The 25,052-nt window shown below is 38.8% G+C and overlaps 2 protein-coding genes across 8 annotated transcripts; both read left to right on the top strand.

Moving 5' to 3' along the window:
- Window positions 1–8: 8 nt before the first annotated feature.
- zpd (zona pellucida glycoprotein d) lies at window positions 9–11,575 on the top strand. Of its 6 annotated transcripts, none has more exons than XM_048157735.1 (9): window positions 9–145; window positions 5,410–5,458; window positions 5,530–5,634; window positions 5,854–6,062; window positions 6,143–6,300; window positions 6,368–6,610; window positions 9,801–9,984; window positions 10,078–10,183; window positions 11,156–11,575. In XM_048157735.1, exons 4-9 carry the CDS (start codon window positions 5,862–5,864, stop codon window positions 11,266–11,268), a joined length of 1,005 nt encoding a protein of 334 aa, XP_048013692.1. In that variant the 5' UTR covers window positions 9–145; window positions 5,410–5,458; window positions 5,530–5,634; window positions 5,854–5,861; the 3' UTR covers window positions 11,269–11,575. The 6 variants fall into 6 exon arrangements, with proteins under 6 accessions (XP_048013692.1, XP_048013693.1, XP_048013690.1 ...); XM_048157733.1 differs by lacking the exon at window positions 9–145 and adding an exon at window positions 5,075–5,327; XM_048157737.1 differs by lacking the exon at window positions 9–145 and adding an exon at window positions 5,080–5,327 and having other exon boundaries at window positions 5,583–5,634.
- Window positions 11,576–11,714: 139 nt separating this feature from the next.
- On the top strand, window positions 11,715–24,987 carry mmp15a (matrix metallopeptidase 15a). 2 transcript variants are annotated; one of them, XM_048157732.1, is made up of 10 exons: window positions 11,715–12,271; window positions 13,349–13,497; window positions 13,964–14,086; window positions 14,173–14,477; window positions 16,621–16,782; window positions 17,861–18,129; window positions 19,312–19,450; window positions 20,230–20,377; window positions 22,966–23,081; window positions 23,431–24,987. In XM_048157732.1, the coding sequence occupies exons 1-10, from the start codon at window positions 12,155–12,157 to the stop codon at window positions 23,862–23,864; spliced, it is 1,962 nt and encodes a 653-aa protein (XP_048013689.1). In that variant the 5' UTR covers window positions 11,715–12,154; the 3' UTR covers window positions 23,865–24,987. The 2 variants fall into 2 exon arrangements, with proteins under 2 accessions (XP_048013689.1, XP_048013688.1); XM_048157731.1 differs by having other exon boundaries at window positions 13,292–13,497.
- Window positions 24,988–25,052: the final 65 nt, after the last annotated feature.

Raw genomic sequence — 25,052 nt, 5'->3', positions numbered from 1 at the left:
CGATTGCCTCTGTACAGAACATAAACAAGATGAATATTTCCTCGCGAGTGATGACAGAAGCGGATCAGTGTTTTTCAGGATAAGAAATTGACCATAGCCGCCATATGTCCCGGCTCACATGACTTCCTACTAACATCAACGCCTGGTAAATCGAGCGCCGATCATTGGATTTGTTTTGATTACGTCAAAAGAGTCATGTGTTCTTTAAAAATATGACTGGTGCTGAATTCGAAACCGCACTAGCTATACTACTATTTCTGCCATGGAAAGATAAAAATACTAAGATTAATGATTAAGAGGTTTTATTTCTTGGAAAAAATTAAGCTGTTGTATGTATATTTACTTATTATAAAGTATGACCTAACATAGGCTCTCTCTCTATATACATATCACCACTATCTATTTTATATGATTTTATTTTAGTATTTATTTATTTATTGGTCTGTACTGACTTAAAAAAAAAAAGTGTGATTGTTGGTTTAAAGGATTAGTTCACTTTCAAATGAAAATGACCCCAACCCTCAAGCCATTCTAGGTGTATATGACTTTCTTCTTTCTGATGAACACAATCGGAGAAATATTAATAAGTATCCTGACACATCCGAGCTTTATAATGGCAGTGAGCGATGATCAACGAAAGTGCTTTATCATCCATTATAAACATACTCCACATGGCTCCGGGGGACAGTGTTGCCAAATTGGGCTACTTTTACACTGTTGCCACGGGTTGTTTTTCATGTCCGCGGATTGAATCGATCCAAAATAACGTGATATTTAGTCCTTGGAATGCGAATTTTACCAGGGGAGCCCTGCCAAAAACGCAAATTTTGCCCCTGAAAATGTGATTTTTACCGCGGGACCCCCCTGAATTGCGATTGGGCTAGTTTTTGAGGAGCAATTGGGCGGGTTTTGTTGTGAAAACCTGGCAACCCTGCCGAGGGTTAATAAAGGCCTTCTGAAGCGAAATGATGCGTTTATGTAAAAAAAATATCCATATTTAACAAGTTCTAAAATATCCAGCTTCCTCCAGACCGCCTTCCGTCAAGTTACGAAGAAAGTGTAAACTGACATCACGTTAGTTAAGTTTTTTCTGTAAGTTGAATAGCGAAGGTGTAGGACGTAGTGTAAGCGTTTTGAACTGCTAGAATTTTACACTTTCTTCGAAAGTAGAATATGGAAGGCGGTCTGGTGGAAGCTATATTTTACTTCATAACTTGTTAAATATGGATATTTTTTTACACAAACGCATCGCTTCGCTTCAGAAGGCCTTTATTAACCCCCCGGAGCTGTGTTTATGGATGGATGTGGATAGAGGCACTTTCTTCTGCTCACACTTGATGATCCATTGTAAAGCTCGGATGCGTCAGGAAGTCATATAAAGTGGGTACGGAAAATATTCAGACCCCCTTAAATTTTTCACTCTTTGTTATATTGCAGCCATTTGCTAAAATCATCAAGTTCATTTGTTTTCCTCATTAATGTATACACAGCACTCCATATTGACAGAAAAACACAGAATTGTTGACATTTTTGCAGATTTATTAAAAAAAGAAAAACTGAAATATCTCATGGTACAAAAGTATTCAGACCCTTTGCTCAGTATTTAGTAGAAGCACCCTTTTGATCTAATACAGCCATGAGTCTTTTTGGGAAAGATGCAACAAGTTTTTCACACCTGGATTTGGGGATCCTCTGCCATTCCTCCTTGCAGATCCTCTCCAGTTCTGTCAGGTTGGATGGTAAACGTTGGTGGACAGCCATTTTTAGGTCTCTCCAGAGATGCTCAATTTGGTTTAAGTCAGGGCTCTGGCTGGACCATTCAAGATCAGTCACAGAGTTGTTGTGAAGCCACTCCTTCGTTATTTTAGCTGTGTGCTTAGGGTCATTGTCTTGTTGGAAGGTAAACCTTCAGCCCAGTCTGAGGTCCTGAGCACTCTGGAGAAGGTTTTCATCCAGGATATCCCTGTACTTGGCCGCATTCATCTTTCCCTCGATTGCAACCAGTCGTCCTGTCCCTGCAGCTGAAGAACACCCCCACAGCATGATGCTGCCACCACCATGCTTCACTGTTGGGACTGTATTGGACAGGTGATGAGCAGTGCCTGGTTTTCTCCACACATACCGCTTAGAATTAAGGACAAAAAGTTCTATCTTGGTCTCATCAGACCAGAGAATCTTATTTCTCACCATCTTGGAGTCCTTCAGGTGTTTTTTAGCAAAGTCCATGCGGGCTTTCATGCGTCTTGCACTGAGGAGAGGCTTCTGTCGGGCCACTCTGCCATAAAGCCCCGACTGGTGGAGGGCTGCAGTGATGGTTGACTTTCTACAACTTTCTCCCATCTCCCGACTGCATCTCTGGAGCTCAGCCACAGTGATCTTTGGGTTCTTCTTTACCTCTCTCACCAAGGCTCTTCTCCCCCGATAGCTCAGTTTGGCCGGACGGCCAGCTCTAGGAAGGGTTCTGGTTGTCCCAAACGTCTTCCATTTAAGGATTATGGAGGCCACTGTGCTCTTAGGAACCTTAAGTGCAGCAGAATTTTTTTTGTAACCTTGGCCAGATCTGTGCCTTGCCACATTTCTGTCTCTGAGCTCTTCAGGCAGTTCCTTTGACCTCATGATTCTCATTTGCTCTGACATGCACTGTGAGCTGTAAGGTCTTATATAGACAGGTGTGTGGCTTTCCTAATCAAGTCCAATCAGTATAATCAAACACAGCTGGACTCAAATGAAGGTGTAGAACCATCTCAAGGATGATCAGAAGAAATGGACAGCACCTGAGTTAAATATATGAGTGTCACAGCAAAGGGTCTGAATACTTAGGACCATGTGATATTTCAGTTTTTCTTTTTTAATAAATCTGCAAAAATGTCAACAATTCTGTGTTTTTCTGTCAATATGGGGTGCTGTGTGTACATTAATGAGGAAAAAAATGAACTTAAATGATTTTAGCAAATGGCTGCAATATAACAAAGAGTGAAAAATTTAAGGGGGTCTGAATACTTTCCGTACCCACTGTACACTTAGGATGGCTTGAGGGTGAGTAAAACTTGGGGTAATTTTCATTTTAAAGTGAAGTAATCCTTTAAAGGTGCAATATGTAATATTTTCTGTCCGCTAGAGGCCTATTCAAAACAAAGGAGTAGCTTGATGACGCCAAGTTTTAGAGCAGAATCTTGGGACATGTGGTCTTTGACACAACGGCCAGTGGAAAAGAATTGGGATAGGACTCGGGAAGAAATCATGTTCATGGATGCGATTATTAACGTTACTGTAGTATGAAGCAGAGCAGGACCGAGTGTTGTTGGAGCTGAACGAGGCCGCTGGAGCGATTGCGCAACACGTCTCACGAGCAGCGGAACTTTATTATGACACAGTTGTCGGCGCCACTTCCGCTTTTCCGGTCATGAGTATGAGGTAACGCAACTCTATTTATCATATTAGATACATTTGACTGTGTTGAAAATTATATTACGTTACTCTGTGCGTTCGCTCGGCGGCTGCTGTGAGACACTGTTACACACTGCAGTAAGATAGATCGATTTTAGAATATCATATTAAATGCTGGATGGCTTGTGTTGATTAATGGCATGCAATTAATTTTAAAGCGTATTGTATGATGGAGAAAATGCTGTATTACTGTTACTAAAAATAAAGCTGCTTCTGATTATGCTATGTTAGCTACTTGACAAAATAGTGTTTTTCTCATGGTAAAGCATGGTACTCGCAAAAAAATCAAGAAAATTAGAAAACAACAAGACTAAATGTGTTGAGCTATATAACAATAATTAGTTTTCTGTCTATAAATGTAACCAAACAGTTGTTTCCTTGTCTATTAAAACATGTAGATATTAAAGCGTCTTTGGTGTTTCCATGGTTTCTACAAAATAAAACCGAGGATAACACGGGTATGACGCAGTTGACAGGCGACTCCTCACACGTCCCAGAGCCTTGGTTAAAATTGCAGTTTTCTCATGATTTACAAATAGTTGGAAACATTTGGGATATTGTAAGTACTCAAGTGAACAAAATATATAACACTGGCCTAGTGGGTTTTTGAATATTTTACTGCAAAATTCTTACATATTGCACCTTTAACCCTCTATGGTACGGTGTTGCCTCCAGGCAACATGGTCTATTTTAGTTTGTTTTTAATAAAATAAGGCACCAATTGATTGATCAAACATATCTCAGTACAGAATAACTCAAATACTAATCAATAAAAGTGCAAAAAAGACCAAAACATGACCAACAGGGGTCCATTTTGTGTCCTGTTTCAGCACGTGCACATCATGACTCCATATTTTCTCCATTGAAAAGTGCTTTTTTCACTTGTTTGTATCCATTTAATCACCCACAAAAATATATGAGTCACCTTCAATGCCAAGTAAAGAAGTATTTTTAAGAATTTTACATTATATATCATCAAATGTTTTAGAGAAAATAACAAAAAACTGTGTGTTGCCCCAAGGCAACATTGTACCATAATGGAATCGCATAAGGCCATATACAGGCATAATAGGTTTGAATACAAATGTATTATATTTGTAAGGAAAAGAGTTAGAATTATCTAAATATATTTGCATTTTCACTTGATTTTGCACATATCTGCTATAGCTATATCTGCACATATTATGATCTGCACATTTTCTATAGCACTTCAAAAAGGTATAAAACACAGGTAGCACTGGCAGTAAATGAGGGTGAGGATGAGGAGTTAATGAGGGGTCATACTGTGATGAGGAAGATGAAATCATAGTGACAATCTGTCAGGGAGAGAGTGAGGGTGAGAGAAGATGGAGATGAGGATGAATATGGTATATGATAACTTGATATAATAACATAATAATATGATGGTTTGGTAATACTTGAGTTCCACTATGGTACAATGTTGCCTGAGGGATGTAAAATGTTAATTTTTATTAAATATAAAACTTTTAACAATCAGACGGCCAGCACACGTGTTAGTTATTTTTTTACATGAAGCGGCGCAGGCCTTCGGTGTATGTATGAAGTACCGCGAGAGCGATTCGAAAGCATACGGAGTAGTCTGCGCTCTCGCGGTAGTTTGATGACATACATCTGTCGATCAAGTCGAACACGTCTGTTGTCTCGTTTTCAGTCAGCAGGTGTCACTCATCAAATTCATTAAGGGTTTGTCTCTGAAGTATTTAATCCATGTTTACTTGCGTAAGATCCCTTTGACATGTAGTCTAGATATTAGGCTACTTATATTAAAATTGCTATTTTCGAAAAAAAAAAAAAAAAAAAAAAACTCTAAATTAAAGAAGGATTTTGCGACACAAATGGCACGTTATCAGAAATCAAAGGTGTGAACTTTATTTTATTTGGAGTGAACTACAATATCAATGTTTTAGTGTAAGATTTTAACATATATTTGTTCTCTCACAGGTGTTTCTGCATCTTGCAGCCTTACTTTGTGCTGTTGGGAGTATTTCTGGTAAGGTAATATGTGATGGAAATGGTGTCATCTCAGTAAAGTCTAGTTATTAAAGGCCATTTTTCATCTAGGTGAATGTGAGATATCTCAATGTTCTGACCCGACCACCTGCATTTTGTCGCAGAGGCAAACTTGTAAATGTGCAGCTGGCTACTTCGGAGATCTCTGTGACCAGGGTAAAGGACAGTCAGCCTTGCTGAAAGAGTGCTTAAATCAGTTGATTTGCTTAGCTGGTTTAAACTTATCTCCCAGGCCTGATGTTCAGCTGGTTGTTTATGCAGCTGGCCCCTGGTCTTTTTGCTAACTAAGTACCAGCTAAGACTAAGAAACCAGCTGTTTTCCTTATGATGTTTTAACTGCACAATTTAAATATGTATCAAATATTTATTTTCAAGTTGCAACAATGAATGTGACGTGTGGCAAAGACTTCATTTCCATCCTGGTTGCCGAAGAGTTCTTCAAATACTACAATGTGGGAGTAGAAGCGGTTCATTTGGTTAACTCCAGCTGTCGTGCACATAGAGAGGAGATCTCTGGATCAGCCTATTTCACAGTGCACACACCAATGGACCAGTACACTGCCTGTGGAGGTAAACCTCTGGAGGTAAAGTAGGCTACTATTTTTCTCATTCAAAAACAGCATTTACATATTACATATTCCTAAGTGGCATCTATTCTCAACAGAAGAACATAACACACATTACGTACTCCTTAACACTGATGTCTGACCCACCTGTCTACGGAAACATTGTGAGAGATCCATTTGTGCAGATTGAGTACAAGTGCGTCTATCCGTACATTCGCAGACTTAGCCTGGCGTTTCCAGTCATCTCTTTCTCAAGGTAATGCTCTGATGTTAAATTATATTGATAACCGATGTGTATTCAACTGATTTGATTGTTTTTGAAGTGAAAGAATATTTAAGGTGGATGAAGTCGATGCCAAGGTGGAGATGAATTTGTTCAAAGATCACACATACACTGAGGCTTTCACCAGCCCACCTACCGTTAAGCTCGGGGATCAAATCTACGTGCAGATCCAAGTGACGGAGCCGGAAGACTTCTTCCATCTGAAAGTAAATGAGTGTTGGGCTACGCAGACCCCTCAAGCTAGTGATAAGTCAGGCTTTAGCCACACGCTGCTGGCAAACGGGTGAGCTAGTATTGTGAATTGTATGTCTGTAAATTTTAAATCTAATTAAAGGATTAGTCCACTTTTAAATACACTTTTCCTGATAAATTTACTTACCCCCATGTCATCCAAGATGTTCATGTCTTTCTTTCGTCAGTCAAAAAGAAATGAAGGTTTTTGAGGAAAACATTCCAGGATTTTTCTCCTTACAGTGGATTTCAGTGGCTACCAACAGATTGAAGGTCAAAATTAGTTTCAGTGCAGCTTCAAGGGCTTTAAACGATACCAGATGAGTAATAAGGGTCTTATCTAGCGAATCGATCGGCCATTTTCGAAAAAAATACAACCGTTTATGCTTTATAAACAAAATATCGCCTTGAACGTACTTTCCGCTTCCGCATTCTTCATAACGCTTACGCTGAATGTTCTACGCTTTCCCTATTCTACTTACGGAACGAACGCGGCGGCAGTTTCGTTTTTTTCCGTAATTTGAATAGGGAAGGCGTAGGACATTCAGCGTAAGCGTTATGAAGAATGCGGAAGCGGAAAGTAAGTTCAAGGCGATATTTTGTTTATAAAGCATAAACGGTTGTATTTTTTCCGAAAATGACCGATCGATTCGCTAGATAAGACCCTTATTACTCATCTGGTATCGTTTAAAGCCCTTGAAGCTGCACTGAAACTGTAATTTTGACCTTCAATCTGTTGGTAGCCATTGAAATCCACTGTAAGGAGAATAATCCTGGAATGTTTTCCTCAAAAACCTTCATTTCTTTTCGACTGACAAAAGAAAGACATGAACATCTTGGATGACATGGGGGTGAGTAAATTTATCAGGAAAAGTGTATTTAAAAGTGGACTAATCCTTTAACACTCCCATGGCAATTTTGTAACACTTTTTTTTTTTTTTTATTTATTACTAGTTTTGGCGAATCGGTAAGATATTTTTGTGGGCCACATTAGTGAATAGTCTTGTGTCCATTATTCACAGTGTAGCAATGCATGAAAGCACAACTCACACAGAAGTCGTGTTCAAACCAAGCAGCTTTCTGTTGGTCAACATGGCAAATTTGTTTGACCAACTTGAACTTGAGCTTGAAAATAATGCGATTACTCACCCTCATGCTGTTCCACACCTGTAAGACCTTCGTTCATCTTCGGAACACAAATTAATATATTTTAGTTGAAATCCTGATGGCTCAGTGAGGCCTGCACAGCCAGCAATGACATTTCCTCTCTCAATTCAAATCCATTAATGTACTAAAAACATATTTAAATCAGTTCATGTGAGTACAGTGGTTCAATATTAATATTATAAAGCGACGAGAATATTTTTGGTGCACCAAAAAAAAACAAAATAACGACTTATTTAGTGATGGCCGGTTTCAAAACACTGCTTTATGAAGCTTCAAGAATCAGCGTATCGAATTATGATTCGGATCGAGTGCCAAACCGCCAAACTGCTGAAATCACATGACTTTGGCGCTCCGAAACGCTGATTTGATAACGCTGATTCATTATGCTCCGAAGCTTCACGAAGCAGTGTTTTGAAATCGGCCATCACTATATATGTCGTTATTTTGTTTTTTTGGCGCACCAAAAATATTCTTTTCGCTTTATAATATTAATATTGAACCACTGTACTCACATGAACTGATTTAAATGTTTTTAGTACATAAAAACGCCGTCCATACCGGCGTGATGAATACGATTCTCAACTGGATGGAACTGAAATATATACTTTGATTGTTGCGATCCTATCAGACTTATGATAGCAACCTGATTGTAACAAAGCACTGTTTGCCAGAGGAGAACTGGCCCCCCGACTAAGCCTGGTTTCTCCCAAGGTTTTTTTTTTCTCCATCTTAACAACTATCTGCCACTTGTTTGCCACCTGATGTCACCTGATGGAGTTTGGGTTCCTTGCCGCTGTCGCCTTTGGCTTGCTTAGTTGGGGACACTTGACATTTGATATTCAACAGTATTCTTGACATTTATTCAACAGTGCTTTGATCTGCCTGCATTGACACTATTATTTAAGAGCTGCTGTGCAGCCAAATTATGTACCAGTTATCAATGTAAAGCTGCTTTGACACAATCTGCAATGTAAAAAGCGCTATATAAATAAAGGTGACTTGACTTGACTAATGGAACTTGAGAGAGGAAATGTCATTGCTGGCAATGCAGGCCTCACAGAGCCATCGGATTTCAACAAGTTGTGTTTCGAAGTTGAACGAAGGTCTTATGGGTCTGTGGAACGGCATGAGCGTGAGTAATAAATGACATTATTTTAATTTTTGGGTGAACTAACCCATTTAATGTTATGAAGCGACAAGAATACTTTTTGTGCACAAAAAACAAACCAAAAATAACTTTATTCAACAATTCCTTCTCTTCCATGTCAGTCTCCTTTGTTGTTCACGTAGTAAATACAGTGCAGCACTTCCGGGTTTTACGTCAGAAAATACTGAGCCGGCATTTGGACGTAAAACTCGGAAGCTCCTCACTGTATTTACTACGTGAACAACGTAGGAGACTGACATGGAAGAGAAGAAATGGTTAGGTTCAGGGATCAGGTTTGGACTGGACCTTCATGGAGAGGCTGATGATTGCAGAGCAACAGGTGGAGGGTGAAGTCCAGCTCCCCCTCTCTGGATGTAATTTGGGCGTAATGGGTGGAGATAGAAAATTCAACGACAACCCTACCCTTAACTCTATCCCTCCACCCATTAGATCCACAGAGATGGAGCTGGACGTCATTTGGCTCTGCAGTGAGCACCACTTCCCTTCATGCTTGCTTTTATAATAATTGTACGTTTCCATACGAATCACATTAGCTGCGTCTCATTTCGAAGGCTGCATCCTCCGGAGGTCACATTTGAAGGCTGCATACGTCATTGAGGCGGTCTCATTTAGGAAAAATAACTGTTGGATTGCAAATTAAGAAAGAAAATAAAGTATATTACACCTCACAAGGAATAACCATCAATTTTATTATGGTTACTCTTCTTATATAAGACGTATGCAGCCTTCAAATGCGACCTCTGGAGTACACAGCCTCTGAAATGAGACGCAGCTATTGTATGATTTTGTACGAAATCGCCACCTTGAAAAAGTTACGTTTTCTCACGAGACTGAGTTGCCATACATTTTCCAAATAAATATTTCACCCTTCAGAATATGTCTTGACATTTTCCTATTTGTCTTTAAGGTGCGCCAATGACAAAACAACTTCATTTGGTAATGGTACGCCGCACCCCGCAGGAAGAAATGGTGTAGGGTCGACTGTCCGTTACTCGTTTGATATGTTTCAGTTTGTACACGAGCCTCACAGATTCTACCTGCACTGCACTGTGCATCTCTGCACACCTGAGGACGGACAGTCTTGTATTCCTGTAAGCATTTATTTAACCTGCTAGGTTTTGGACAATCACATTTTACATTTTTAACTTGACCTGAGTTTTTTTTTTTTTTTTTTTTTTTTTTAGGAATGTAAAACTGTATCCAAAAGAGAGGTTGTTATGGATGAGCAGGCTCAAGGTCTACTGTCTTATGGACCAATCAAACAAGAGCTACCAGTTAGTCCCAAGATAAGTATGTTTATATATGGCATTTAATATATATACACTACCATTCAAAAGTTTGGAAACATTACTATTTTTAATGTTTTCAAAAGAAGCCTCTTCTACTCATCAAGCCTGCATTTATTTGATCAAAAATACAGAAAAAACACAGCAATATAGTAAAATATTATTGCAATTTAAAATGTTTTTTTTTTTCTATTATGATGTTCTTTAAAATATTTATTTCTGTGATGCAAAGCTGAATTTTCAGCGTCACTAAATCCAGTCTTCAGTGTCACATGATCCTTCAGAAATCATTCTAATATGCTGATCTGCTGCTCAAGAAACATTTAATGTGTACAATTGTACAAAATATTTGTGTACAATATTTTTTTTTTTTTTTTTTTTTTTTTTTTTCAGGATTATTTGATGAATAGAAAGTTCAAAAGAACAGTGTTTATCTGAAATCTAATCTTTTGTAACATTATAAATGTCTTTACTGCCACTTTTGATTGATTTAATGCATCCTTGAGCATATTAGAATGATTTCTGAAGGATCATGTGACACTGAAGACTGGAGTAACGATGCTGAAAATTCAGCTTTGCATCACAGGAATAAATTACTTTGTCAAATATATTTAAATAGTACACAGTTATTTTAAATTGTAATAATATTTCACAATATTACTGTTTTTTTACTGTATTTTTAATTAAATAAATGTAGCCTTGGTGAGCAGACGAAACTTCTTTTAAAAACATTAAAAATCTTAGTGGTTCCAAACTTTTGGACTGTACTGTGTGTGTGTGTGTGTGTGTGTATATATATATATATATATATATATATATATATATATATATATATATATATATATATATATATATATATATATATATATATATATATATATATATTATATATATATATATATTATATATTATTATTTTTTTTTTTTTTTTTTTTTTTTTTTTAAATGTTTGAACTGTATGGATTGTCTCATTTTAGATCTCCTCACATTGGTGCTTCCATTGGGAGTGATTTGGACTCTGGGCATCTTCCTTCTCATCCTTATCATCATCGCTAAAGCTGGAATCAGACGACACATGACAAATACCTAAATAAAACTCATTTTCACCCAACACATAGTGGTTTGTGTGGGGTACAAAAGTTACCGCAAGTACACAACTAACTAGAATGTTAGCCCCGAGTGAGCACTCCATGATGGACACCATCTGTCAAGAAAATTCAGTTTTTGAATTAAAATAAGCTTGAATGTGATTTCCAGTATCAATCAGGGCTGCTGTTACTGTTGAACTTTATTTACAGTACTGAATATGAACAACAGGTGGCAGTGAGAACTAAAATTGGAACGAATTTGCTTAATTTTTTTTTTGTTTTTTAAATAAACGGACTTCATTACAGTTACCTTCATCTGGATTTTCTTTTTAAATATATATTTTTTTTAATTATTATTATAAAACCAAGAATGGCGTGCATAAGGTCACAAAGGTAAACAGAGAAAGTGGGCAGGGAATCGGGTGCGGCTGCGTGCATGCTGCAGATCAGCACGAGATCCTGATGAGCTTTCATGCTCATATTTGGTGTCCTACAAAAAATTGAGGATCAGTTCGAGGACGCGCCACCTGGTCCTCGTCTATTCTGGATGGGTTTATCCAGGCGGCACTTACATCAACACAGACAATGCAATGCAAATATCAACAAGTAGCCTTTTGTTCAATATTTAATGGGTAGCTGCTGCTCGTGCTAATGTTGTAACGTAGTTTACAAGCGTGCGCGCGCCACTGGAGACCTTTACGAATTGTTTGCACGAGGAAAAACTTGACGGGAGAAGAGAAACGCGCACTAAGTTGGTGGGTTTGTAGTCCGAGAAGAATGATGACCGTGTTTTGGTGGTGAAGGTCTCTCTCAGGTTTCCATTTAAGCGGTTCCAGTGGGGGAAAAGGTTGTGCGTTCATTTTTCATTGCTGTCCCGGGAGTGGAGAGATGTCAACCCGCAGGAATAGGTCGCGTCGGTCGCTGAGACCCATTTGTATGATTTTCGTCCTGCTGTTTGTCAACATTGCTGAAACAGCTGCAGAAGATGACTCTTTCAACGCTGAGGTTTGTAGACTGACTTGTTTTAAGTGAAATACACGAAACAAACTGTGTGGCGTTTGTATTTTTACATGCGGTGTTGTGAAATTTTTGTTTGGCTGCATTTTGTTTTGGTCTCTCAGGATTGGAAAAATTAGCTTTAAATTCAGTTTAGAGGGGAAACGTTTCACATTAAAAAAAAAAAAAAAAAATTACAGTAAGAGATTTCCACTTTTCAATTCAATTTTTTTCTTTAATATCAGATTTACTGATAAATAGTACCATTCACAGGTGAACTTCTATTTATTGTCTTGTTTAGATTATATTTACTCAACTTTTTTTAATAGTGAAGTGAGAAATACAGATAATTTACAATTAGCCATCCCAAAAGAAAAAATGAAAATATATTTATCATATAGATAAGAACAACTTTAAATAAAATGTAACACATAAATAACAATAGTAGCCTAGTTATTAAACATGTATATTGTGTTATAGTATTGATCAATCTATTATTGCATCAAGTAAAATGGTCAGTTTGCCTCTCTTTACAATTAGAACTTTAATTTGTAAGCTTTTATTATTATTTAAAATAAAGCACATTTTAAAGTGTTTTTTTTTTTCCCATCATATCCTGTCTGTTCACTAACCATGGTAATTTCACAGTCAAGAATTGAGATGTTTCTGTAGTACAACCCCTGGTGAACATCTCCAAATCTATCATATGGTGTGTAAAAATGTGCCTAAGGATGTTTACATCTGTCCTCACTCAAAGCCTGACCATGTGGCAGGAGTCTTAACTGTGAACATATTCAGATTATTAATATTCCGTGCTTAACCAAACATGCATTGGTGCATTTCTTAAAATATTGTTTGCGTTTAGACAGTGTTTATCTAGTTTAAGGACCTCCATAACATTTCCCTTTGGATTCTTATGGGTAGTTGTGTAATAAGAAAGCATCTTGTCTATTAATGTCTTCCTGACCTGTACGTTTATTTTTCCTTTCTCTTGTGAAATCCCATCGTCACCACACTACTTGGTAGTAGTTGTTTCAACACATTGCCCACTCTCCAATATTTTCTGTGTCCTGTTGTTCTTTAAAGTCATGGCTGAGGGCGTATGGCTACCTGTCCCAGGCTAGCAGACAGATGTCCACCATGCAGTCAGCCCAGATCCTTTCTAGTGCCATCAAGGATATGCAGCGCTTCTATGGCCTGGAGGTGACCGGACACATGGACTTGGCTACTCTGAAGTATGATTTCCTCTTATTCAACTGTCCGTGGAACAACAATAAGAGTTCAGTCTATTTTAATTGTGTGGAGTTAACTGAGAAAAATGAGTGTTAATAAGTTACTGTCCTACAGTGTTACCAGGTCATGTAGATTATCCATAACACTTATTACTTAAAGGGATAGTTCACCCACAAATGAAAATCCTGTCATTAATTACTCACCCTCAAGTTGTTCCAAACCCGTAAGACTTTCGTTCATATTTGTAACACAAATGAAGATCTTTTTGATGAAATCTGAGTGATTTCTGTCCCTCCATATACCGCTATGCAACTACCACTTTGACACTTTCATAAAGAGAGATCGTAAAATTAATCCATATGAATCGAGTGGTTTAGTCCAAATTTCAGAAGACACACAATTGCTTTATATGATGAACAGATTGAATTTAGACTTTTATTCACGTATATGAATAAATATTTATTCCAGAGCCATGAAAAGACCTCGCTGTGGAGTGCCTGATCGTTTTGAGGAGTCAACAGAGCAAGGTGCTCGGCGTAAGCGGTTCGCGCTTACTGGCCACAAGTGGGAGCAGGACAAGCTGACTTACAGGTGAATGAAACATCAATACAAAAACAAATTCAACATTGATCAAGTTGATGATGACCAGAAAAAAACATCTTTATTTCCTGCTCAAGTATTCAGAACCACTCACCCAAAGTTGGCCAGGAGCTGACCTATGAAGCAATTCGCAAAGCGTTTAAGGTTTGGGAGAAAGTAACGCCTCTGCAGTTCGAGGAGGTCCCTTATCACGAGATAAAGAATGGCAGTGAGGGGCCAGACATATTACTACTGTTTGCCGCTGGGTATCATGGTGATATGTCTCTCTTCGATGGGGAAGGAGGGTCTCTGGCACATGCTTTTTTCCCAGGTCCCGGAATGGGAGGAGACACACATTTCGACGTAGACGAGCCATGGACCTTGAACCAACGGGAGGGCTCAGGTGTGAACAATTTTCTGCAGTCATTTTCCTACTTCAATGTAAATTCACTTTTTCACTGTATATTAGGTTAGCATTTACTTTCTCACAGAACTTTTAGATGTTAGTGTAACTGAGGCTAGCTAGTAAGAGCCTCTTTGTTAGTGTGTCCGCCTCCCGCAGCGGAGACCCGGGTTCGAGGCCCGCGCAGAGCGGGATGAGTAGGACTTGAGGGGTTACATTGGTTCTGTGAGCCAGATGGTAGTGAGTATAATGGAGGCCAGCTAGTAAGAGCTGTGCAGATAAACCTCACTCCCCTTGCCTCAAGAGGCGCACTAGAGACTGTTGCTGTGTCCCAATTCGCCCATACATTTGATTATGTAGCAGAAGAGTGTGCAAGCTTTGGGACGTGCTACTTTGTCATAAATGCGTTTTTAACGCATGCTCTGTCGTTTAGTTATATGCACCCTGTAACTGTTTAAACTGCCCTGTCAATCATCTTGTTACAGTTATCCTCCCCATTCAATTAAATTTAATTTCCTACCATTTCGGAGAGAAATGTAGTCACACTTTGATCTGCCAGTCATGAGTCTTTCATACGGAGAACTCTCCTCATGTATGCATAATGATGCATTGTAAATATTAATGACCAAACGCATAGTTATACAGGTTCATGATGCTGTTGCAGATGAAATATAATGTGGATAACATTTAATAAATATTTTTTTCGTCAGATTAGATTCTGGTTATTAATCACTGAAACCACTTTATCTTAAAGGTGCCCTAGAATTAAAAATTGAATTTACCTCGGCATAGTTGAATAACAAGAGTTCAGTACATGGAAATGACATACAGTGAGTCTCAAACTCCATTGTTTCCTCCTTCTTATATAAATCTCATTTGTTTAAAAGACCTCCGAAGAACAGGCGAATCTCAACATAACACTGACTGTTATGTAACATTCGGGATCATTAATATGTACGCCCCCAATATTTGCATATGCCAGCCCATGTTCAAGCATTAGACAAGGGCAGGACATCTGGATGTGCACAGCTGAATCAACAGACTAGGTAATAATAACTGACATGATCCATGATATCATGATGTTTTTACTGATATTTGTAAATTACCTTTCTAAATGTTTCGTTAGCATGTTGCTAATGTACTGTTAAATGTGGTTAAAGTTACCATCGTCTCTTACTGTATTCACTGAGACCAAAGCCATGTTGTTATTTTCATTATTAAACACTTGCAGTCTGTATAACTCATAAACAACTTCATTCTTTATAAATCTCTCCAATAGTGTGTAATGTTAGCTTTAGCCACGGAGCACTATCAAACTCATTCAGAATCAAATGTAAACATCCAAATAAATACCATACTTATGCGATTAGACATGCTGCATGACGAACACTTTGTAAAGAACATTTTGAGGGTTATATTAGCTGTATGAACTTTATGCTGTTAAAGGCAAGCGTGAGCTCCGTGGGTGGGGAGCGTGAGCATTTAAAGGGGCCGCAGCCTAAATCGGCTCATATTTAATGATGCCCCAAAATAGGCAGTTAAAAAAATTAATGAAAAAAAATCTATGGGGTATTTTGAGCTGAAACTTCACAGACACATTCAGGGGACACCTTAGACTTATATTACATCTTGTAAAAAGACGTTCTACGGCAACTTTAACTGCTCTGCTTAACCGTCGGTCTCGCACATCTGTTGTGTTTGTAGTTTTTTAACACTTTTTACTCGTGTTTGTTGTTCTAATCGAATCCTCGTCCACAGCGCAACGGGTTGTGGGCAATATTAGCCGTTAAGATCTGCACTTCGGATTCTAACCGGAAAAAGTAGACCATCCGGGTATCTTTGGAATACTCATTTCAACATACTACAATTTGGGACACACTAATTCTATTTTCGAATACTATTTAGGATGGATAGTATGCGAATTGGGACGCAGTATATGTCTTTAGCGTCCTCGTTAGCTCACCCGTTTCCCATGCCAGAGACCCGGGTTCGAGACCCGCATAGAGCGGGGCGAGTAGGTCCTAAAGGGGGTTTCATTAGCAGCATTTAAATGTCTTAAAATGTTCATAAACAGATTTAACCCTTTGTTTTTCTTAGTTTATGGTGTAGTCATTTGGTACGCTGTTTTTGTTTGTGGTTGTAGGTGTCGACTTGTTTCTGGTCGCGGTTCATGAGTTGGGTCACGCACTTGGGTTGGAGCACTCCAATGACCCTTCCGCCATCATGGCGCCTTTCTACCAATGGATGGACACAGAAAGCTTCTCATTGGCTGAAGATGATATAAATGGCATTCACCAGATCTATGGTAAGCTAGTCTAATATTCTTCCTTCAGTTAATTTATCTTACTATCCATTATAGTTAGTTATTTTAGATCCATGATATGAATTCACATTCATTTGTGTGTGTGATACTGCTTTTACGCTACAGTTCAATAAACAAGAGGTTAATATTGAGTAACTTACATTTGAGACACAATATTGATAGTTACTTTTGTCTCTTTTTGTTCTGCCAAGAAATATAGTTCCAAACAAAGCAACAACAAAACCGTTGTGTGTCTGTGAGAAACACACATTAGTGGTGCGTTGTTCCTAAATAAGTGAATGCTTCAGTCATTTACTCAAACACAGTTTAGTACCTGAATGAATCAATGTTTTTTAAATAATCGGTTGACTGAGTTATGCAGTGATTCACTCATAAAGGTAGTCATTTTGTTTTTCCTGAATGTATCAATGTTTTTTAATGAATTGGTTAACTGAATGATTCAATGATTCACTCATGAAAAAAGTCACTTGTTTTGTTCAGTGTTTCTGAATGAATCATTTGAGTGAAGATTCCGTTTCATTTGTGTAGTGTAATAGTGAAACCTGCAGAAAGAACCACTGAAAAATCCCCACCACTTACACAGCTAAGCAACCCAGAGCGATACACGTGGAACGCCACATTAATTTTCAGTGAGAGTTGTTGATTCGATTTAATCGCTGTCAGTTTGAACACCCCTTTATGCAAAAGTCCAGATGACTCTTTTGCAGCCAAAAATGTGTATCTGATGCAACTGTGAGTTCTCACAATGCAGATCAGTTAATATCTGACGATTTCTTTAAGCTTTGCCACATTTATGATGCAGTTGTTATCCACATTCTGCTGTTTTATGAGTTTGAAACTTTAGTCCAGTTGCATTGAGGTCTGCTCCAGTGAATTTCTCAGTGTATGTGTCTTTGTTTGAGTCTGTTTTCTCCATTTGAAAGCCTTCCACTGCAGACTAAATGAGCCTCATGGGCCTTCTGGTGCTGGATGGAAAAGTGTGACGCGTTTTGTGTCAGTGTGTGTGGAAAAGAGGATGATTAGCTAAGTGTGAAAATGCATTATGGTTTGCTATGTACAGGCCCTCCAGAGATTGTCATCACTCAAGCAGCTCCCACCACAACCCTGTTTACAACCACTGCCGAGCCGGAGCCCACCACTACAGTGGCCCAACCGAAAACTACCAGACCCTCGCTGCAGCCCACCAAGCCCTGGGTGCCTCCGGTCAACCCCACCAAGAGGTCCCATAGACCCCATCCCACAGCACGCTCCGATCAGGATGCACCTGACATCTGCGAGGGGAACTTTGACACGGTCACCATGCTGAGAGGGGAGATGTTTGTGTTCAAGGTTAGAAAGAGTGATCTTCAGTAAATGCGGTTATAGTCAGGGGTGAACATAATAGGGCTGGGCGATATATCGCATGCGATTGTCACGCACATTTCGTCAGTAAAGCCGGTTCCCTGATTACCGCGAAATCGCCATCACCTGCTTTCAAATGGAGCGGCATTTAATAGACAGAACCGTAGTTCACTGATAAGCTACGCAATATCGCGTTCATTATCGAAGGCGATTCATCTGCGATATGAACGCGATATTGCGTAGCTTGTCATTGATCTACGGCTCTGTCTATTAAATGCCGCTCCATTTGAAAGCAGGTGATGGCGATTTAGCGGTAATCAGGGAACCGGCTTTACTGACGAAATGCGCGTGACAATCTCATGCGATATATCGCCCAGCCCTAGAACATAACTAGTGCGCATGCGTGGTAAAAATTAATGATGCGCTTTTGAGTACTAACATTTTTGGGGACAGGGACAGTTTTACTTACTGGAGTAGGATTTTTCTCCATCTCTGGTAATATAGCAATCATGATGATATTTGTAATTATTAGGGGTTCAACAGGTCGCAGTTGATCCGTGATCCGTATGGACCAGCCCCCATGGTTCGGCACGCATGTGATTCGTGGATTAACTGCTAAGTTTAACCATTATAGAGTGAAAGTTTATCATTTGGATGTGTTTTGTCTCGCCAGTTTACACATTTAAACAACTTTAAACTCAAAAAAGAGGTGAAAATCTGGATTTGAAAATCGTGCGCACGAATTCAGATTGCGCTCGGACACCAAATTAATTCATCTTTTGCGTTTACTTATGCTTGAACGGACATATACACAGAAAATTATGTAAAAACACCTGTCTCAGCAAGTATTCTCTTGGTTATGTCATGCGTGAACGGTTGAGAAAGAAACCAAATGCGTGTCAGTATATTCAGTCCGTGGATTCAGTCTTAAAGTGACCTAAAAACTCACTCTGAAACATCTTAGCAACTGCATAACAATGTGCTAAAAACCACTCTAGACACCTGCATAAAATTATTGTAAATCACTAGCAATGTCTTTTGTTTTGTTTTGATGATAATTTGGATCAGGTGTCTCCAAGAAGATGGTTAGACTTTTCCAACAAAGCATAAATCTCCACACATCTTTCTGTTGAGTGTTTTGATTCAGTGAATGTTGTTTTTCTTTGACAGGGTCGTTGGTTCTGGAGGGTTAGGAGGAACCGGGTTTTGGATAATTACCCAATGCCGATCTCTTTCTTCTGGATGGGGCTTCCAGAGGACATAGATGCTGCATATGAACGGCATGATGGGAAATTTGTATTCTTTAAAGGTCTGAGTCATGAATTAAATATTTAATAACTTAATTTTAGTGAGGTTTATGCTTAAAAAAAATGTTTTTTATTATTAATTTTAAAATAATAACATAACATTAAAATAAGTCCTACTATCTTACGCCGTTTTGCTTCTCAAGTATGTATTTTTTAGGAGGTTTACAGATTTTTTAAATGGAAAACAAGACTAAAATGCTAATTAAGATTTTATTTTTTGCAGTTAAGCTGTTGCTATTATGATCCAAAAAGCAGAGCATCTTGTTTGAATGAGAATGATAGACTGACATCTTTAAAAATGACAACACCAAAATCATTATTTCCTAGATATCAGTCCTCGTCTCCTTTAAACATCTGTTCCTGCTGTAACAGCATCTTGAAGTCAAATTATGTCACTTGTAAAACACTCCAAGAGAAGAGAAGGAAAGTCTGGCAGCATCGCAGGACTTGGTCTGCATTGCGTCAGCTTCAACTTCAGATGCTGACTGCTCTGTTTTCATTCTGAGAGAAGAAACCTGGAGAAGTTGCAGTAGGGAATGTGTAGTGCAAGGAGCCACAGTTATTGTCTTGTATTTTATGCAGATTGTGAGACTTCAGGTTTCATTTGTGCATTTGTTTGAAGGGAACTTTGATTTCATGCAACACAAAACATCTTTTGTGCAATCTCACTAGTTGAATAGAGAGCTCTGTGATATCATCTCTCAGCCATGCAACCCCTCCCTTTCCCTCTAATGTGGCGTTTTGTCTATCCCCCTCTTTGTGTTTTGTATCACTCCCGCAGGAAGTAAATACTGGCTTTTCAGAGAAGCAGACGTGGAACCTGGATACCCTCAGGACTTGTTTCGTTATGGTCAAGGCATGCCTGACAGAGTGGACACAGCAGTGTGGTGGGAGCCATCTGGCTATACGTACTTCTTCAGAGGAGACAGGTAAACATGCTGGGGCCCTTGTGGAAAAGGCCAGATGTGTCAAGAGGTTGGGAGTTGTCAACAGAACCAGTAGAACAACATAATATTTCATTTAAATGTGTTTTAGACAGCAGTTTGATCTGGAACTTGTATAATAAAGAATGAAAACAAGTTGACAACTTGCCTGCTCAAACCAAATAACTAGGAAAATTGACATCTTCACCCTTTATTCAAATTATTAAAAATCTGTTTTTGTAAGCATATTGCATAGTTGCGTAGTTGCAAATTGTGCATAATTTTTAGCTAGGCTGTATATGACAGTTAAAGTGACGTTACGGCCAAGTATGGTAACCTATAATTTGTCCTCTGCATGTAACCCATCCAAGTTGGTCTACAAACATTATGAGCAGTGAGAGGTGAACACACACACACTGCAAACCGTGGACACACACCTGGAGCAGTGGGCAGCCATTTGCTGCAGCACCCGGGGAGTGATTGGGGGGTTAGGAGAATCAAACCCACGACCTTCGGGTTACAAGTCTGACTCTCTAACCATAAGGCCACGACTGCCCCTGATACGTTTATATGACCGTTTTCTTTCAGTCAAACACTGTCGGAGTTATATTAAATAATATCCTGGCTCTTCCGAGCTTTGTAATGACATTGAATAGTGAATTTTGAAGCTTTGTAGTTTGAGTCTTAAATCGATCTCTATGCACAGTCTGTGTCTATACTTGGTCTTCATGCTAGTAGGTGCTAAATCCCCACTTTTACAAATGTACCTTGTGGAGAATGGCAGTAATGTAGCACGATTTGCTAAAGTGGCATATATGTGCACGCTGCTTTTGGATGCAGTCAGTTTTGACCACAAAAGATGCTGTAATTTGATTGGATGTCATGTAGTTGATCTTTTACGATGCTACCATTTTCCTCTTTTATACCAGAAGCAGAATTTTGCCTGTTAGAAATACATGCTCGGTTTTAATGTTATTTTAAAGGTGCCATCGAACGTTTTTTTACAAGATGTAATATAAGTCTAAGGTGTCCCCTGAATGTGTCTGTGAAGTTTCAGCTTAAAATACCCCATAGATTTTTTTTAATACATTTTTTTTAACTGCCTATTTTGGGGCATAATTAGAAATGTGCCGATTCAGGTTGCGGCCCCTTTAATTGCCTTAAACAGTGCATAAACAAAGTTTACACAGCTAATATAACCCTCAAAATGGATCTTTACAAAGTGTTCGTCATGCATACTGCATGCATGCGTCAGATTATGTGAGTATTGTATTTATTTGGATGTTTACATTTGATTCTGAATGAGTTTGATAGTGCTCCGTGGCTAACGGCTAATGCTACACTGTTGGAAAGATTTACAAAGAATGAAGTTATGAATTATACAGACTGCAAGTGTTTAAAAATGAAAATAGCGACGGCTCTTGTCTCCATGAATACAGTAAGAAACGATGGTAACTTTAACCACATTTAACAGTACATTAGCAACATGTTAACGAAACATTTAGAAAGACAATTTACAAATATCACTAAAAATATCATGTAATCATGGATCATGTCAGTTATTATTGCTCCATCTGCCATTTTTCGCTATTGTTCTTGCTTGCTTACCTAGTCTGATGATTCAGCTGTGCACAGATCCAGACGTTAATACTGGCTGCCCTTGTGTAATGTCCTTGTCGATCATGGGCTGGCATATGCAAATATTGGGGTCATACATATTAATGATCCCGACTGTACGTAACAGTCGGTGTTATATTGAGATTTGCCTGTTCTTCGGAGGTCTTTTAAACAAATGAGATTTACATAAGAAGGAGGAAACAATGGAGTTTGAGACTCACTGTATGTCATTTCCATGTACTGAACTCTTGTTGTTTAACTATGCCAAGATAAATTCAATTATGCCCCTTTTTATGTCTCGGGTGTCCCCAGGATGTGTCTGTGAAGTTTCAGATCAAAATAACCCACAGATAATTTATTATACCATGTTGTAAATGGCCATTTACAAAGGGCAGAGCCTGTGCAACCCGTGCCAAAAACTAACAAAACATTTGTTTGGTTTTGATTATTATCTCTATCGCGGCCACGATTGCAGTTCTTGTTTCATCATGAAAGTTAATTATTTGCATGGGTTTTAAAGCCGTTTAAAGGGTTAGTTCACCCAAAATGAAATTTCTGTCATTAATTACTCACCCTCATGTCATTCTAAACCCGTAAGATCTTCGTTCATCTTCGAAACACAAATCAGATATTTTTGATGAAATCCGAGAGGTTTTTATCTCCCACAGAAACAACGTAATTACTGTCATTCAAGTTGTAAAATCATCGTTAAAATAGTCCACGTGATTACAGTGGTTCAACATTAATGTTATGAAGCGACGAGAATACTTTTTGTGCAAAAAAAACAAAACAAAATAACGACTTTATTCAACAATATCTTACTTCTACACTGTTTACGTCCAGCACTTCCAGGTTCTATGTCAGAACGTCGACTCAGTATAATAATTCTTTGGTGAACTAACGCTTTATGCATTAGCATAGAGAGAGAATTCAAAATGAGTTGCTCACATTTTTCCCATTATTGCTTTCTCTTGAAGATATTGGCGGTTTAGTGAAGAATCCCGTTCCATGGATAAAGATTACCCTAAACCAGTGAGCGTGTGGGGTCCCATTCCTGGCTCCCCAAAAGGGGCCTTCCTCAGCGATGATGGAGGTGAGTCAGGCTGCCCGAGAAAATGTCACAGCTGAATGCAAGAAAAAGAGAGACAAGTCCATTAATCCAAAGCAGAGAGGGAAAATGTGACCTCATTGCTGAAAAACTGGGGCGCAATAAGACCTTTGACTTGGAAATGTTCTGCTCTCACTTCTAATTTCACGCCATTGTTCATGATCGTCTTTGGCACATCTTTTTATAGCTGTGAAATTCGGAGCCTGCCTACGATTGGCTAGAATCTCCTTTGATCAAGCATTTGGCGGTGATGACATGGAATTTATGTCATACTAGTCACTAGTGTATTCATTTACTGTACACTAATTCACATTTTAACTCTTTTTCCATACAGCATACACTTACTTCTACAAAGACACCAGATACTGGAGGTTTGATAACAAGCGAATGAAGGTTGACGCTGGATACCCGAGATCAATTTTAAATGATTTCATGGGCTGCCGGGTGCACTTTGAGGTGGAAACGGATGTAAATCCCGACCACCGATCGCCAGAGACGACCAACAACAATCAAGACCCTGACGACTACAAAAATGGTGATGAAGATGATACAGAGGACAGGAGTGATGACGAGGAAAAGGAAGTAGATGTTATTCTAAGAGTGAACGAAACTGATGAGCACATCATGACCCTCATCTTGGTGACTGTGCCTCTGATTCTGGTGCTGTGCATTCTGGGAGTGATCTACATCATTATCACCACACTCCAGAGGAAAGAGACGCCCAAAGTATTAGTTCACTGCAAAAGGTCCCTGCAACAGTGGGTCTGACAAAGTCCACACACTTTCACCACCCAATAGCCAAGTATTTCTGCACATACATTTTCTAAGAGACACACACTTTGTCGTTCGATTTGTTCAATGGTGCTCATCCGATCAAAAACCCTGTTCTAGAATTTGCACTTTTGATAGTATTTTGATTGTTTTGTGGTCATTTTACGGTTGCGTGTGATGTTGCAAGTGAGTCGTCCGTCTGCAAGGTTTCTGTTTTCCTGTTGAGCCCGAACTGTTCGGTTGTACACTGTGGGAATATTTGGATGTATGAAAACAAGCTCAGATCAGCACATTTCTTTCACATCCTCTGCTAACCGGTCTTAATAATGGAGGAAACCGCAAACTCTGCGACGAGGTCTTGCAGAAAGTGCAGGGTTAAAAGAAAAGTCAGGCTTAATAAATTGTCTCACGCACATTTAGCAGGGTTTATAGTCTCTTCCCTGTGGAGCCTGGCTTGCATTACACAGATGTTGCTGATTTTGGACTTTATGGAGAGAAAAAAGAGGGGGATGGGGGCTTGTAGCCTGCCAGCATTTCCTCTGCCTGAGTTCCACTGAGCGTGCCAAAGACGAGGAGGAGGGGGGAATGGATTCGAGGCGTGGCTGTACTGTCATCGTGACCTACATTATTTTTTTCCCCCCTCAAAGTTTGTCTTCCTGTGGGACTTTCCTTTGTTTTCCCTGCCACACTTCCATTCTCCCAGTTGTGAATTTTTATTTTTATTTTTATTTTTTTTGAGAGGCAGTTCTGGCCTCTGATTGTGTCCATCAGTGCCTTTCATGACTGAATCTGTGCCTTAATAGTGCAGACCATCACCACTGTGTTGGAAATGTCTTTTTTTTTTTTTTTTTTTTTTTTTTTTTTTACTGACCGAAAAGCGCAAGTGTTTTAAACCTGTGTCATTTTTGTATTTCATGTCAGTATGAATGTCTTTGTGCTTTTTGTAGTGCCAAATGAAAAACTCTCCCTTGACTATTAATTTGATTGTTTTGATTTATTTTTGATTTGCATTGTTTTATATTAACAGTTGAGTAAATCATGCAGGGCATGTATTGCTTTTGTTCACAGATATTATCTGGTATGTAGCTTGCTCACAATAAAATGGAGTATACAGCTGTAAGTACGCCTTTAAGTTTTTAACTTCCTCTACTGATTATGTACTTCCTTTGTTTTGGTTTGAGTACA

The sequence above is a fragment of the Megalobrama amblycephala genome, linkage group LG15, assembly GCF_018812025.1.
Source record: "Megalobrama amblycephala isolate DHTTF-2021 linkage group LG15, ASM1881202v1, whole genome shotgun sequence".
In the NCBI taxonomy this organism is placed as follows: domain Eukaryota; kingdom Metazoa; phylum Chordata; class Actinopteri; order Cypriniformes; family Xenocyprididae; genus Megalobrama; species Megalobrama amblycephala.
This window is presented reverse-complemented; position numbering and strand designations above follow the sequence as displayed.

Bases quoted from the DNA above. Each gene is read 5' to 3' on its own strand.
- zpd (XM_048157733.1), top strand. From the start codon at position 5,304: ATGGCACGTTATCAGAAATCAAAG. The intron at 5,328-5,409 runs GTGTGAACTTTA...GTTCTCTCACAG, and splicing joins CACGTTATCAGAAATCAAAG to GTGTTTCTGCATCTTGCAGC. The intron at 10,184-11,155 runs GTATGTTTATAT...GTCTCATTTTAG, and splicing joins ACCAGTTAGTCCCAAGATAA to ATCTCCTCACATTGGTGCTT.
- mmp15a (XM_048157731.1), top strand. From the start codon at position 12,155: ATGTCAACCCGCAGGAATAGGTCGCGTCGGTCGCTGAGACCCATTTGT. The intron at 14,478-16,620 runs GTGTGAACAATT...TTGTGGTTGTAG, and splicing joins GAACCAACGGGAGGGCTCAG to GTGTCGACTTGTTTCTGGTC. The intron at 23,082-23,430 runs GTGAGTCAGGCT...TTTTCCATACAG, and splicing joins CTTCCTCAGCGATGATGGAG to CATACACTTACTTCTACAAA.